Source organism: Callorhinus ursinus, unplaced genomic scaffold (assembly GCF_003265705.2).
Source record: "Callorhinus ursinus isolate GAN/ISIS: 27379988/994484 unplaced genomic scaffold, GSC_fseal_2.0 scaffold81, whole genome shotgun sequence".
NCBI lineage: Eukaryota > Metazoa > Chordata > Mammalia > Carnivora > Otariidae > Callorhinus > Callorhinus ursinus.
This window is the reverse complement of record NW_027397143.1, coordinates 1949101-1962875: the sequence shown is the minus strand read 5'-3', so window position 1 is coordinate 1962875 and position 13775 is coordinate 1949101. Positions and strand designations below refer to the sequence as shown.

Below are 13775 nucleotides of genomic sequence, written 5' to 3'. Positions count from 1 at the left end.
ACGAGGGGCCCGGGGCTGTCCGGGAGAGGCAGGCTGGCGCGGTGGAGACAGGGGTCGGGCAGGGGGACCTGAGTGATAAGATCCAGAGGGTGTGTGAGCGCGGTGGAGGCTTGGGAGGGCAGGGCGAATTGCTATCCCATCTCCTCCCCAACCGGCTCAGCCAACATTTATTGCGCGCCTCCCCTTCTCCCCGGGACCCGGGGCTCCTTCCCCTTCCTCGCGACCCGGGGTTCTTCCTGTGCCAGGCGCTCAGAGCGTTCCCGCGTTCTGTTCCCCTCCCGGCCCTGTCTTCCTCCCGCAGCGGGACCGCGGATGGCCCGGCCCGGGAGCGCCCGCGAGCCGCGGCTCCACCCGCCGCTGCTGGTGCTGGTGCTGGTGCTGGCGCAGGCGGGCGCGGCGGGCGCGGCGGGCTCGGTGCGCCTGGCGGGCGGCCTCACGCTGGGCGGCCTCTTCCCGGTGCACGCGCGGGGCGCGGCGGGCCGGGCGTGCGGGCAGCTGAAGAAGGAGCAGGGCGTGCACCGGCTGGAGGCCATGCTGTACGCGCTGGACCGCGTGAACGCCGACCCCGAGCTGCTGCCCGGCGTGCGCCTGGGCGCGCGGCTGCTCGACACCTGCTCGCGGGACACGTACGCACTGGAGCAGGCGCTGAGCTTCGTGCAGGCGCTGATCCGCCGCCGCGGCGACAGCGATGAGGGGGCCGTGCGCTGCCCCGGGGGCGTCCCCCCGCTGCGCACCGCGCCCCCCGAGCGCGTCGTGGCTGTGGTCGGCGCCTCGGCCAGCTCCGTCTCCATCATGGTCGCCAACGTGCTGCGCCTGTTTGCGGTGAGGGCACTCTCTCCCTGTCCCCGTCCCGTCCTCGGCCTCCGGGTGGCTGATGTCTGGTCTCCTGGCAGAAATCCTCAAATTCGCAAAGATCAACCGCTGCTTCCCCGAGAAACCCTGTCCCGTGCGCCAGATGCAAGCCTGAGCCACATCAACCCAACCGGTGCACCCTTCCTTGTTTGCTCTGGGCCCTGCCAGAGCTGCCATCTGCACTCACAGCCCTCTGTGAGAATTAAGGAAACCCACCTTCTGCACGGTCAAGGCGGTCCCCTCCCAGGGGAGGCTGCAGCCTTCTCCTGGGGGCCGATTGACTAGAACAGGGCAGCCTCTGGTTTAGCCCCTACTCGGTCGTTTGCTTGGGTGTCCTCGTTTGGGACACACTGCACCCGCCTTGTGTGGTGGTCTCGCCCCGGGCCCTTGGGAGATCTCTGGGTAATGAGGTGCAAGTTTTTCCTGGAACCAGGGCCCTCCTTCTGGTGGGGCAATTAGGACATACCCCTGACTGCTGGGGTGGGGAGAGGGTAATTCCCTCATCTTTAGGAAACCGTCTTAAATGCAGGGCAGCCCCTTCCTTGAACCCTGGGGGACAGTGACTGGGCGAGGGGCATAGGAATCAGGAACTGGGGGGCCTTTGGCATTAAAGTTTGGGGGTTTTCTGTAGTAGTCATTCACTGGGGTTCGGTGGGGGGGGGGGGGCATGTCTGTCCTTCGATTTTTCTGTGAAGAGAGGAAGGCTTTGCTTCCATCTGGCTAGGGGAGGGGACTTCTGTTTCTTGAGAGTTTCTCTGATTCTCCCAGGTGTGGCCTCTGTTTCTACCGTGCTGGGTAGGGGTTTTATCTGGGCCCCCCTCCATCATCTGCATCCATGTAATTCCCCCCACCCCGGTTCCCACTGAATAACAGCTTGTCGTACAGACAGTACCTTCTAGTTGGGACAGGGAGAGCTTATGTGTGTGTTGCGGGGGTAGTCTCCGTCTCACACGCCTGCCCATGTCAGTCTGTGTTTGTACCTCTGTCCCCTGTCCTGCCTGGAGCTCTGGTTTCTGTCCCTTTCCCTGTGTCTGCCCCTCTAGACTGAGTGCAGAGATCTCAAACTCAGGGGCCTTCAGGGGCCAGGTTTGGGGTATAGATGAGTGAAGCAGGATCCCGCGAGTCCAGGGCTCACTGCCGCCAGCTCAGCCCAAGACTGGGGTGGTGCCCCACTCCCACATTTTAGACACTGGCTGCCAACTCAAAAATTTAGAAAAATGAAGACATTGGTGCATGAAAGGCAACCGGGGGCCAGATGTGGCTCCCTGGGGGGCCTTTTTGCAGTTCCTGGTCTAGGAGCCGAGCTGAGGGTTTCCGAGTTCACCTCCATATGTGTGGGCATCACTGTGATTGCAGGCATTTTAGATGAACTTCCCGGAGGAGGGTCAACCCGTACAGGAAGGTGGTTCTGAAGATCACACTTTCGCGTCTAGAGTGCCCACAGTAGCTACGCTGTCCATTAACTGCTCTGGGCCTTTCTCTGACCTTCCCTCCTTCTTTGTGGTTCTTCTTGTTTTTCTCTATCTCCCTTTCTCTCTTCACCCCTCCCTCCTTCACTCTTTCCTTCTCTCTCCCTCTTGCTCTTCCCATCACGTCTCCACACTCCACGCTTTCCTTCTGCCTTGCTTCAGATATCCCTGTCTCCCCTAGACCAGCTCAGCCCACTCCTTCTGGAACATTCCCTCTCTTCTGCCCTTCACACAGGCTCCCCCCTCATCCCTCTTCTCTGCTAGCCTCCCTCTCCCTGACTTCCTCAGCCTTCTGCTACCACTCTCCATTCTCCTTTCACACTTGCTCTTCCTCCCCACCCCCACCTTCTCCAGGATCAGCTCAGCCCATAATCCCATGGAACTGGACACACAGACAAACCCAGTTCCATGCGGTCCCCTCCATTAGGCCAGAAACAGCTCTGAATCAAATAACCTTTTCCCAGCTCCCCTGCCCGCTCTGACCCTGCCTGGGGCTGCCGCTTCCCTACACAGACTTGTCCCTTTGTGTGAATTAGGAAAATAGGTTGTCCCCTGGGGCTGACAAGGAGTCCCATTCCCCTTGCCATTGCAGCGTGTGCCCAGCAGCTGGATTCCTGCAGGCTGGACTTGAGGCCCCACTTCCCCTCTGCCTGGACACACCCGGCACCTATGTATACGGTGCCTTGCCCTCTCCCCTAGACCCTCATACCTCCCACATTCCGTCAGATCACGTCTCAAATACAGAGCACTTCCCACACCCTTGGGCCTCTCCACCTGGCTCTCCCACATTGGCCCCTGGTGCCCTCATCCCAGACTTCCGTGCCCCGACCTGTGTCCTGGATCCCCACTGCCCTCCCTCCTCCGGGGGTCCCTGGCCCTCCATCCGTAGCCCAGGTGTCCTTCCCTATTCCAGATACCCCAGATCAGCTACGCCTCCACAGCTCCTGAGCTCAGTGACTCCACGCGCTACGACTTCTTCTCCCGAGTGGTGCCACCGGACTCCTACCAGGCCCAGGCCATGGTGGACATCGTGAGGGCACTGGGATGGAACTATGTGTCCACACTGGCCTCTGAGGGCAACTATGGCGAGAGCGGGGTTGAGGCCTTTGTGCAGATCTCCCGGGAGGCTGGTGAGCTGGGAGCGGGGGTCCAAGGCATCAAGGAGCCTATAGAGGGCTGAGCCAGGGGCCACTGAGCAGGGCCAAAACCAGGAGATGGGGCGCTGGGTCCATGGTGGGGAGCCTGGATGGTGCCGCTGTGGACAGGCGCCCCTTTCCTTTGGAGCACTCAGCCCCTGCCACAGTATGCGTGGCCGCAGTGGGTGGGTGCTTGGGTAGAACAAGAGGTGACTCTGGCATCCCCGACACCCAGGGGGGCTCTGCATTGCCCAGTCCATCAAGATTCCCAGGGAACCGAAGCCAGGAGAATTCAACAAGGTGATCAAGAGGCTCATGGAGACGCCCAACGCTCGGGGCATCATCATCTTTGCCAATGAAGATGACATCAGGTGGGACGGTGGGCACATTCAATCACTATAGTTATCAGAGGCTCTCCTTGAAGGCCCTGCCCCCTCTTCTTACACATCCCCCAGCTGTGCACATACTCCCTTCCTCCTCCTCCCTCTTCTTGACCGCCCCCCCTCTTCTGCCCTTACACACTTTTCCGGCTGCCATCTGTCTGTCTGGTGCACCCAGAAATGAACTGGGCCCAGCCTGGGTGGAGATGCTCCAGGACTAGCCAAGGGGAACACACAGGAATAGCTGTCTGTTCTTATCATTCACAGCGGGGGAGAGACCCGTGGGCAGATCTAAGTGCCGAAAATGAGCTGTCAGGAAGGAGGCCCGGGGGCAATTCAGGGGGTATCAGCAGGTGGCCATGGACCCTGACCTGAGGTCTGTGTGGCTCTGAGCAGCAGGAGCCTCTGCAAGAGAAGGGAGGCCCTTCTTCCAGGCACGTGAGGTGGGCTGCAGCGCACCGAACAGGAGGGCGGGCCTGGGGCCAGAGCCTGGCTGGAACCTTTACTACCTGAGAAGCCGGGCGCAAGTGTCCAGAACACCCTTTGCCCCACTTTTCCCGATAAACGAGGGTCTGGTGAGTGGTTTGGAATGGGACAGAAGGAGAGAGAAGAACAGGAAGTGGCCAGAGGGAAGTCGGAGGAGGATCTCAGGCCCTTCCTCGCCCCTCGCCCTGTTCCTACCAGGAGGGTCCTGGAGGCCGCAAGCCAGGCCAACCTGACAGGTCACTTCTTATGGGTTGGCTCAGACAGCTGGGGAGCCAAGACCTCTCCCATCCTGAACCTGGAGGACGTTGCTGTGGGGGCCATCACCATCCTGCCCAAAAGAGCTTCCATAGATGGTGAGTGCAGGGATGCCCACCCCCACCACGTCCCAGGCCCCTGCTTGTCCTTCCCCACGATGCCCTCTTGGGGGTGCGCGTTTCCCCCATCCGTAAAATGGTATCCTGCTCCACGTCCCTTCCGGGATTCCCGGATTCTAGGATTCTGAGATTCTGTGAATACATCCCTCCAAGCAGTGTTTGATTTGGCAAAGGAGGGAAAGCCCACCCCACTGTACAGGGTCAAGAGTTAGCTGTGTCTTTTCTGTTTTTGTTTTTGTTTTAATTCAGTGCCTGTCTTCCTGGTATTCCTGGTTCTGCAAAAGACACACTAATTTGACGGTGGGGGGAGAGGGAGCAAAACTGAGGATGCAGACCTATTGTCTTGTTGATCAAATCATGAAGCCTGCTTCCCCTCCCTTCCTCCACGATCCTTTGCAACAGGATTGATCGTTTTCCCAAAACCTGAACTGAAGATGCCTTGACAAGGTGCTTCAGGGCTCTTTTATGAAGCTAAACCTTGTAAAGACTGAGAACCCTGACTTTCAGGGGCTCCCAGCCTCCTACCCACCCTTACACTCTTTCTTTCCCTTAGAGTGCACTTGGTTGCATTTGACAAATTAGAATGAGAATGGGTTTAGCAATAAAGGCATGTCATTGCCAGATTAAGACATCTGAAAATAGGCCACTTCAGGTCTGGGACAGTGAGTTAATGATGTTCTCAAAGTCCCGAGCTCTGTCCCCGTTTCTGTTCCACCATTCTCGGTGGTTGCTCTGTGCCTTCCTGACTCAGGTATCCACAAAGTGGCTGCTGAAGCTCCACCCATTACATCTTCACTGAAGCGTCCTAACAAGGAAAAAAGGAGCAGCATCAAAGTCTTCGATGTGGCAAGGCTCTGAGTTTACAACAGGATGCACATTCTACCCTGAGGCCCCCAGGCGGCTTTGAAGTCATGGGCCCAAAGCTGGTCACGTGGCCAGTCCTAGCTGCAAAGTGAGCAAGTGGTGAAGGGACACAGAAGAGTTGTTCAGATGGGTGCCGTCCTCTTTCCTCCCTCTCAGGATTTGACCAGTACTTCATGACCCGCTCCCTGGAGAACAACCGTCGGAACATCTGGTTTGCCGAGTTCTGGGAGGAGAATTTTAACTGCAAGCTGATCAGCTCAGGTACCCAGTCAGATGACGCCACCCGCAAATGCACAGGTGAGAGCTGCCCAGGGTGGCACGGGAGATGAGGGAGAAGGCGGGAGGCCAGGCGGGGCACCCGGGAGGGCCAGGCACACTTCCTCTGGGCATCCCTAGGACAGGCGAGGAACGCATCGGCCGGGACTCCACCTACGAGCAGGAGGGGAAGGTGCAGTTTGTGATCGACGCCGTGTACGCCATTGCCCACGCCCTCCACAGCATGCACCAGGCGCTCTGCCCCGGGCTCACTGGCCTGTGCCCCGCGATGGAGACCACCGACGGGCGGATGCTGCTGCAGTATATTCGAGCCGTCCGCTTCAATGGTGAGCAGGAGCCAGATCTCCTCCCACAGGGAAGGGACATGCCTGGGATGGATCTCTCTGCTGGACCTGGGTGACTCAGGATCAAAGGGATGGGAGAAGCAGAGTGGTATCGTGTCCCCTGGTACCAGCAGAGGGCCTGGCACACAGGCAGGGCTCAGAATAAGATCTGGAAAAGGCCCAGGTGGACTCAAGCCACACTCATGGTTTGTGCGGAGAGATACACTTCTTGTTCAGTGACGATCCTTTATAAAATTAAAAACTGTTCTCCCACCAAATATTGAGCACCTTCTCTCTGCCAAGCTCTCTGCTAAATAGCACAGCTTAACATCACCCCAGACCAGCTTTACGAGCTGGTAGAACAAGCCTCTAAAAGAAATAAGGCTGATTGTTCTTTGTACAGGTCTGAACCCACCGTCTCTCTTGGCCAGCTAAGCCCTTTCTTTTTCTTTTTAAATTGTGGTAACATACACGTAGCATCAAATTTACCATCTTCATTTTTAAGGGTACAGTTTAGTCATGTGCACTGTTGTGCAACCGTTCTTGAGAAACAGAACTTGTTTTATCTTCCAAGACTGAAATTCTGTCTCCATTAAACACTAACTCCCCATTTCCCCTCCTGCAGCTTCTGGCAACTTCCATCCTACTTTCTGTCCCTATGATTTTGCCTACTCTATGTAACTGCTATGAGAGGGATCATGCAGTATTTGTCCTTTTGTTACTCGCTCATTTCCCTTGGTATAATGTCCTCAATCTTCACCCATGCTGTGGCCCATGTCAGAATGTCTTTCCTTTTTAAGGCTGAAGAATAACCTTGCACGAATGAATAGGCAACATTTTGTTTATCCATTCAACCCCCATTGCATCCACCTTTTGGCTACCAGGAATGATGCTGCTGTGAACATGGGTGACTCATCTTTGAGAGTCCTGGAGCTGAGTCCCTTCTTTGGGGCATATGCCTGGAAGTGGGGTTGCGGGGTCAGGTGGTAATCCTACGTTCAGTTTTTGGAGGACCTGCCACACTATTTTCCACAGTGAGGGCACCATTTTCCATCCCCACCAGCAATGCCTTGGGGTTCCAAGTCCTCCACATGCTCCTGGGGCTTGTTCTTTCCCGGAGTGGTAACAGTGGCCATCCTAATGGGTGTGAGGACACTGAGTGTCTTTGTGCATGCTCGTTATACTCTTCCTTTATCCTGGCCGGGCCCTGGGCCTCTCCGGGAGGGGCTGGACAACCAGCTGAGGGTGCCGGGCTCTCGGTCCAGGCAGCGCGGGGACCCCCGTGATGTTCAACGAGAATGGGGACGCACCGGGGCGATACGACATCTTCCAGTACCAGGCGGCCAACGGCAGCGCAGGCAGCGGCGGCTACCAGGCGGTGGGCCAGTGGGCAGAGACCCTCAGGCTGGACGTGAGTGGGCGCGGACACACGAGCTTGGGGCGGCGGGGGCGCGCAGGGCGCACCGGTCCCCCGGATGCAGGTGCCAGGCCCGCGCGTCTCCGGTGCTGCAGGTGGAAGCCCTCCAGTGGTCGGGGGAGCCCCGCGAGGTGCCCGCGTCCCAGTGCAGCCTCCCCTGCGGGCCGGGTGAGCGGAAGAAGATGGTGAAGGGCGTGCCCTGCTGCTGGCACTGCGAGCCGTGCGACGGGTACCGCTTCCAGGTGGACGAGTTCACGTGCGAGGCCTGCCCCGGGGACATGCGGCCCACGCGCAACCACACGGGCTGCCGCCCCACGCCCGTTGTGCGCCTCAGCTGGTCCTCGCCCTGGGCCGCGCCGCCCCTGCTGCTGGCCGTGCTGGGCAGCATGGCCACCACCACCGTGGTGGCCACCTTCGTGCGCCACAACAACACGCCCATCGTCCGGGCCTCGGGCCGCGAGCTCAGCTACGTGCTACTCACGGGCATCTTCCTTATCTACGCCATCACCTTCCTCATGGTGGCCGAGCCCGGGGCGGCAGTGTGCGCGGCCCGCCGGCTCTTCCTTGGCCTGGGCACCACGCTCAGCTACTCGGCCCTGCTCACCAAGACCAACCGCATCTACCGCATCTTCGAGCAGGGGAAGCGCTCCGTCACGCCCCCGCCCTTCATCAGCCCCACCTCGCAGCTCGCCATCACCTTCAGCCTCACCTCGGTGCAGGTGGGTCTCGGGTTCCCAGGGCCAGGCTGGGGGTGGGGGTGGGGGTGGGGGTGGGGGTGGGGGTGGCGGCGGGATGGACGGCGGCTGGGCTGGGGGGTTGTCCTCCACTCTGAAAATCAGAGAAGCGCTCTTCTATTTTGGCTCCTATGTTTAAAAAAAAAAAAAAAGGCTGCAGGAGACAGGGCCCCACTGTTCTCTAAGCGGAACTCCTCCTCCCCCCCCCATCCTGCTCCATCCTGGAAGGAGCTGGGTCAGTAAGATGGGGAGTGCCAGCCCCCAGCTCCATTTCCGAAAAAAAAAAAAAAAAAAAAAAGAGATTATTTTCCTACACGGAACAGGCTCTTCCACAATTTGGCTCCCAAATAAAAATAAGGCAAAGAGGGGCGCCTGGGTGGCTCAGTCGGTTGAGTGTCTGCCTTCGGCTCAGGTCGTGATCCCTGGGTCCTGGTATTGAGCCCTGCGTAGGGCTCCCTGCTGGGCAGGGAGCCTACTTCTCCCTCTCTGTCTGCCTGCCACTCCCCCTGCTTGTGTTCTCCCTCTCTCTGTCAAATGAATAGGTAAAATCTTAAAAAAAAATAATAATAATAAGGCAAAGAGTTATCTGACAATTTTTCTCAAGCAGAAAAAGAATCAGTCTCCATAAAGGGAGCTCCTGCTGCCCGGTCACTGGGGTAACCTGGATGAGAGGCGCAGGCTCCAGCGATTTTACTGTGGAGTGGGGCGTCGAACTCCATAAATGGCCAGGACTTCAAAACATGTGTACAGCAAAAGCAAAGTTCCTTCAGGGGTTTCTCTAAGGTAGTAACATTATAGCATTGGAAATTATTCTCATGATCTGGGAAGCACTGGATGTTTTCAGTGCTCAGGTGTGGGTGACACTGTGGCATTGTAGAACCAGGCCAGTTCTCAGGGCTACGCGGAGGGCCTTCGCTCAGTCTGCTTTGGACATAGCACACTCTGCACTCCAGGAAAACCCCTCCCCCTACCTAGCTCTGCGTATGCCACATTCATTCCCACCTGCAGGCCTTGGTCCGTGCGATTCTCCACAACTGAAAGGTGTTGCCATCTTCCCGCAGAAAGCAGGGCCCAAGCTATCCCTGTGAGGGCCAGAACACCAATGCCCAGTGCATCCCGACCTCTTACCTCCCTGCTTCCCTGCCTGAAACCCCTGTGGTGCCCCTACCCCCAGGACAGAGGTACTTAGACTACAGTCAGTACTTCCTGGCTCATCTATGGACTCCCCACATTATACTTTCCTTTCCGGAAATCCCAGACCCTTGAAAAGAGGCACACGTGCAGTTTTACTAGGTTATTTATCAATATGGTGCACACGAAATGGCATCTCATTGTTTTAATTTGCATCTACTTAGTTACGAGCGCAGCTGGCCTTTGAAGTTTCCTCTTCTGTGATGTGCCTGTTCCTGTGCTTTGCTCATTTTCTATTATTTTGTAGGAGGTGTCTTTTTTTAGTTTTTTGGTTTTTGTTTTTAATAGGTACTAAATGCTAGTTCCTTATCAATTACAGGGGTTGTGAAATTGGCGGGGTCCATTTTGGTTGCTATTCCAGTGTACCTCAGGCCTTGGATAGGTTTCTCATAGGCAACTTTTTTCCCTACCTAGAAGCTTGTTCTAAGAGGAGCATCCAGACTGCCTTCCTGGACATTGGGTGGGGTGTTATTAGTCCCTTGTCCATGGAGCTACTGCCTCTGGAGAATCACAAAATGGTTCTCCTTCTGGGTGTACAAATTATTAAAAAGCATTCCTTACTCCAGGATCACACAGCCCCACTTTAGGTACATAGCATGGCACTGAAGTGTTGGCTAAATTCCAGCCCTACCTGTCCCACAACACACACACAGACACACACACACACACACTAGGCAGTCTTGTACAGTGAACAACCTGCACAAACGAACTGGACAGCCCTTCCAGGGTCCTGCCTTCAGGCAGGTGTTTAAGTTCCTGCTCCCCAGCTTCCCTCGGCTCAAGGTCATGTCTCCTGTCACTGTGAGGGAACTGCTACTCCTTCTCCTCCCTGTTAGTGCTTGTGTTTGACTTTTTTTTTTTTTAAGATTTTATTTATTTATTTGTCAGAGAGAGAGAGAGAGAGCACACAAGCAGGGGGAGCTGCAGGCAGAGGGAGAACCAGGCTTCCTGATGAGCAGGGAGCCCGATTGGGGCTCGATCCCAGGACCCTGGAATCATGACCTGAGCCTAAGGCAGACACTTAACTGACTGAGCCACCCAGGCATCCCTGTGTTTGATTTTGATAAACTCCCGAGCCACCCGGAATCACCTCACATCCTTACTACTCTATTTCATGCCTCATTCTGAGCTTCACTCTGCATTCCCACATGATTTCATTACATTATGTTCAAAAGTTCTCTGGATCTGGAGAAGGAAGGGGTCCTCAGGAATGAGGTTTGCCATGTTGCTAGACAGGGTTAAGCTAGTGTTTTCACATCTACAGAATGGAGATGGTCCTGCCTACCTGGGGGGTAGAACACAGGAAAAGGACATCCAGGGGCCTGTTACCCAGCCAGCCCTGACACTGCCAGCACATACCTCACTGTCCACCAGCCTTTGCATGGGCAGTCCCCTCTTGAATGGCCCGTCCCTCTCCATGGGGGCTCTCAGGCCTGAGCATCCCACTCAGTAGGCCAGGAACCTCAAGGCGACCCTAACCTGCCAGAGACATTGGTGGGTGGCCAGGCTGGGTATGTCCCTGATCTGGTGTTGGCTCCTGCAGGTGGTGGGAGTGATGGCGTGGCTGGGGGCCCAGCCCCCACACAGTGTGATTGACTATGAAGAGCAACGGACAGTGGACCCAGAGCAGGCCAGAGGGGTGCTCAAGTGTGACATGTCGGACCTGTCCCTCATTGGCTGCCTGGGCTACAGCCTCCTGCTCATGGTCACATGCACGGTATATGCCATCAAAGCCCGTGGTGTGCCTGAGACCTTCAATGAGGCCAAGCCCATTGGTTTTACCATGTACACCACCTGCATCATCTGGCTGGCTTTTGTGCCTATCTTCTTTGGCACCGCCCAGTCAGCTGAAAAGGTAATCTGGGGTCCCCTGTTGGTTCCACTGCCTCCTTTGTTTCCTGCCTGTCCGAGGAAGGGCTCAATTGTCCCAAGAGCTGGGCCACCCCACATGCATGATTCCTTGTTGGTTAATTCATTCATGTACTTAAAAACTCATTCACTTGTCAGTCTCCCTTTGCTGCTTCAGTCAGTCCCATTTTCCTTCATTCATTCATGTGTTCATCCATGCTTCTAACCATCCATTAACTTGGGTGTTTTTTTTTTTAAAGATTTATTTATTTATTTTAGAGAGAGAGAGCGAGCATGTGAGCCAGGGAAGAGGCAGAGAGAGAGGGTGAGGGAGAATCTCAAACAGATTCCATGCTGAGCATGGAGCCCAACACGGGGCTCAATCCCATGACCCAAGATTATGACCTGAGCTGAAACTAAGAATCAGATGCTTAACTGACTGAGCCACCCAAGCGTCCCTCCATTAACTTATTTTTATTCAGTTACTTCTTTATATACTTTATACCCATCAGTCCATTAATCTATCAGTCCATTTGCTTGCTCATAATTCAGTGATTTATTTGTGTGTATAGTGGAACATGTTTATTCACCCCTGGCCTTCATATGTTTGCCCACTTGCTCTTTTATTCAATGTGTTCACTCATTTGTACATTTGAAAACATTCATCCATTCATTAACATGCTCTAGCACTTTTTAGGCATATGGACCATTTCCCCAGGTGTCACTCGCTGTGAATGAGCCCTTCGCTTCCCTTGGTCACTTGTCCACTTGGTCCTGTGTTATTCATCCTCCTTCCTGCCTACATCAGAGCCACACCATGACCATCACTTCTTCATACCACAGGGCCTTTGCTTCTCTGGTTGCTCTTTCCATTCACCCGATGCACACAGACTTATGTGGGGGTGGAGGGTGGGAGAGAACAGGGCCGAGTCCCACCCAGTCCCTTCCTCCACGGCTCAGATCTACATCCAAACCACCACACTGACTGTGTCCTTGAGCCTGAGTGCATCGGTGTCCCTCGGCATGCTCTATGTGCCCAAAACCTACGTCATCCTGTTCCACCCGGAGCAGAATGTGCAGAAGCGGAAGCGGAGCCTCAAGGCGACCTCGACAGTGACAGCCACACCCAAGGGCGAGGACACAGAGGCCCCCAAGTAGTGAGTGGGGAAGGAGTGGGGATGGTTGTTCCCTCCCTTCTGTTCTTTCCTTTCTCTTGCTTCACGGTGGAAGCTGTGGAAAGTCCAGGTCTGCAGTGAACAATCAGAAGGAGAGAGTCCACGAAGTCCATGACCACCAGGATGGGACTGGCCTCCAGAGAGACCTGCACCCACACACCACACTTCATCCCTGCTTTTCCGTGCCTCTTGGCATCATGTGTACTTGCGGCAGACCAGGCTTTCTACTCGTGGTGGGAAACAGCTACCAAGAGGATCCTACTCTAGGGAGGGACTGAACTTACACCCCTGCTCTGAGTTCAGAGAGTGTGATGAAGCCCCTGGGCATGGCCCAGCGTGAGTGAGATTTCTACCCAAATAGCCATCAGAACGTGGGGATTGGGCAGCACACGAAAATGTGTAGGTCTCACTCTAGAAATACAGGGCTGGATCTGGGGAGGGGCAGTTTCCACAAGAGACCTGGGGTTCTGTCTTCTGGCCTGAGTAACTCAGGCTTGGCACTGAGGGATAGAACCTTGGGTGAGAGAGCCCTGTGAGCAAGGACGGACCTGGGACTGGACGTGGGAACCAGCAGAGGAACTGGGACATACCCCATGGGGTTACTTGTGTTGAGGTCTTTTTCTTGGGACCTTCGCCCGTCGGGTCTGGGGCATGTCACACTTAGACCATAGATTTTTGCCTTTCCCGTGCACACCCCCTTAAATGACCCCCAAACACTTGTGTGGTGTTAGTGGTGTGAGAATAAAGCAACAGGGTGGCAGTTGCCCTCTTCTGATGCCCATGAGGGATTATGGTCAGGAGTTTCAGGTTGTATCCCTGGTGATGATTAATTCCAAGTAGACATCTTAGGATGACTATCAAAACTTTCCCAACATTTACTGAGAGGTCCCCTTTGAAAGGCAAACATGAAGCATGGGGAGGAAGATACTTGGACTTCAGATGCATGGACATTATTTTTCAGGGTTTTTTTTTTTTTTTTCCAAAAAGCTTGGTTTCAGTTATGGAATTGTATTTCCCTGTGGTACAATTTACATTTGTTAAATTGGCTCTTTTCATTTATCAGTTTGAATTCTCTAGTATCTAATGTCCAGAACTGATTCTGAAGGTCAACCACACTTCATACATAAAAGACTCTTTCCTCTTCCTCTGTTGCATAAATAGATTTTGACCCTGGGACCAGGTGTTTCTGTGTTCCTTAAGTTAATAGAGCTTCTCAGAATAACATTTTTGTTGTACAGATGCTCCTTCCT

The 13775-nt window shown here is 55.2% G+C and overlaps 1 protein-coding gene across 1 annotated transcript; it reads left to right on the top strand.

Moving 5' to 3' along the window:
- The first annotated feature begins 312 nt into the window (after positions 1 to 312).
- GRM6 (glutamate metabotropic receptor 6) lies at positions 313 to 12508 on the top strand. Its single transcript, XM_025862681.1, has 10 exons — positions 313 to 822; positions 3235 to 3451; positions 3693 to 3828; positions 4522 to 4676; positions 5718 to 5858; positions 5963 to 6163; positions 7426 to 7571; positions 7673 to 8296; positions 11046 to 11357; positions 12311 to 12508. Exons 1-10 carry the CDS (start codon positions 313 to 315, stop codon positions 12506 to 12508), a joined length of 2640 nt encoding a protein of 879 aa, XP_025718466.1.
- The last annotated feature ends 1267 nt before the right edge of the window (positions 12509 to 13775 follow it).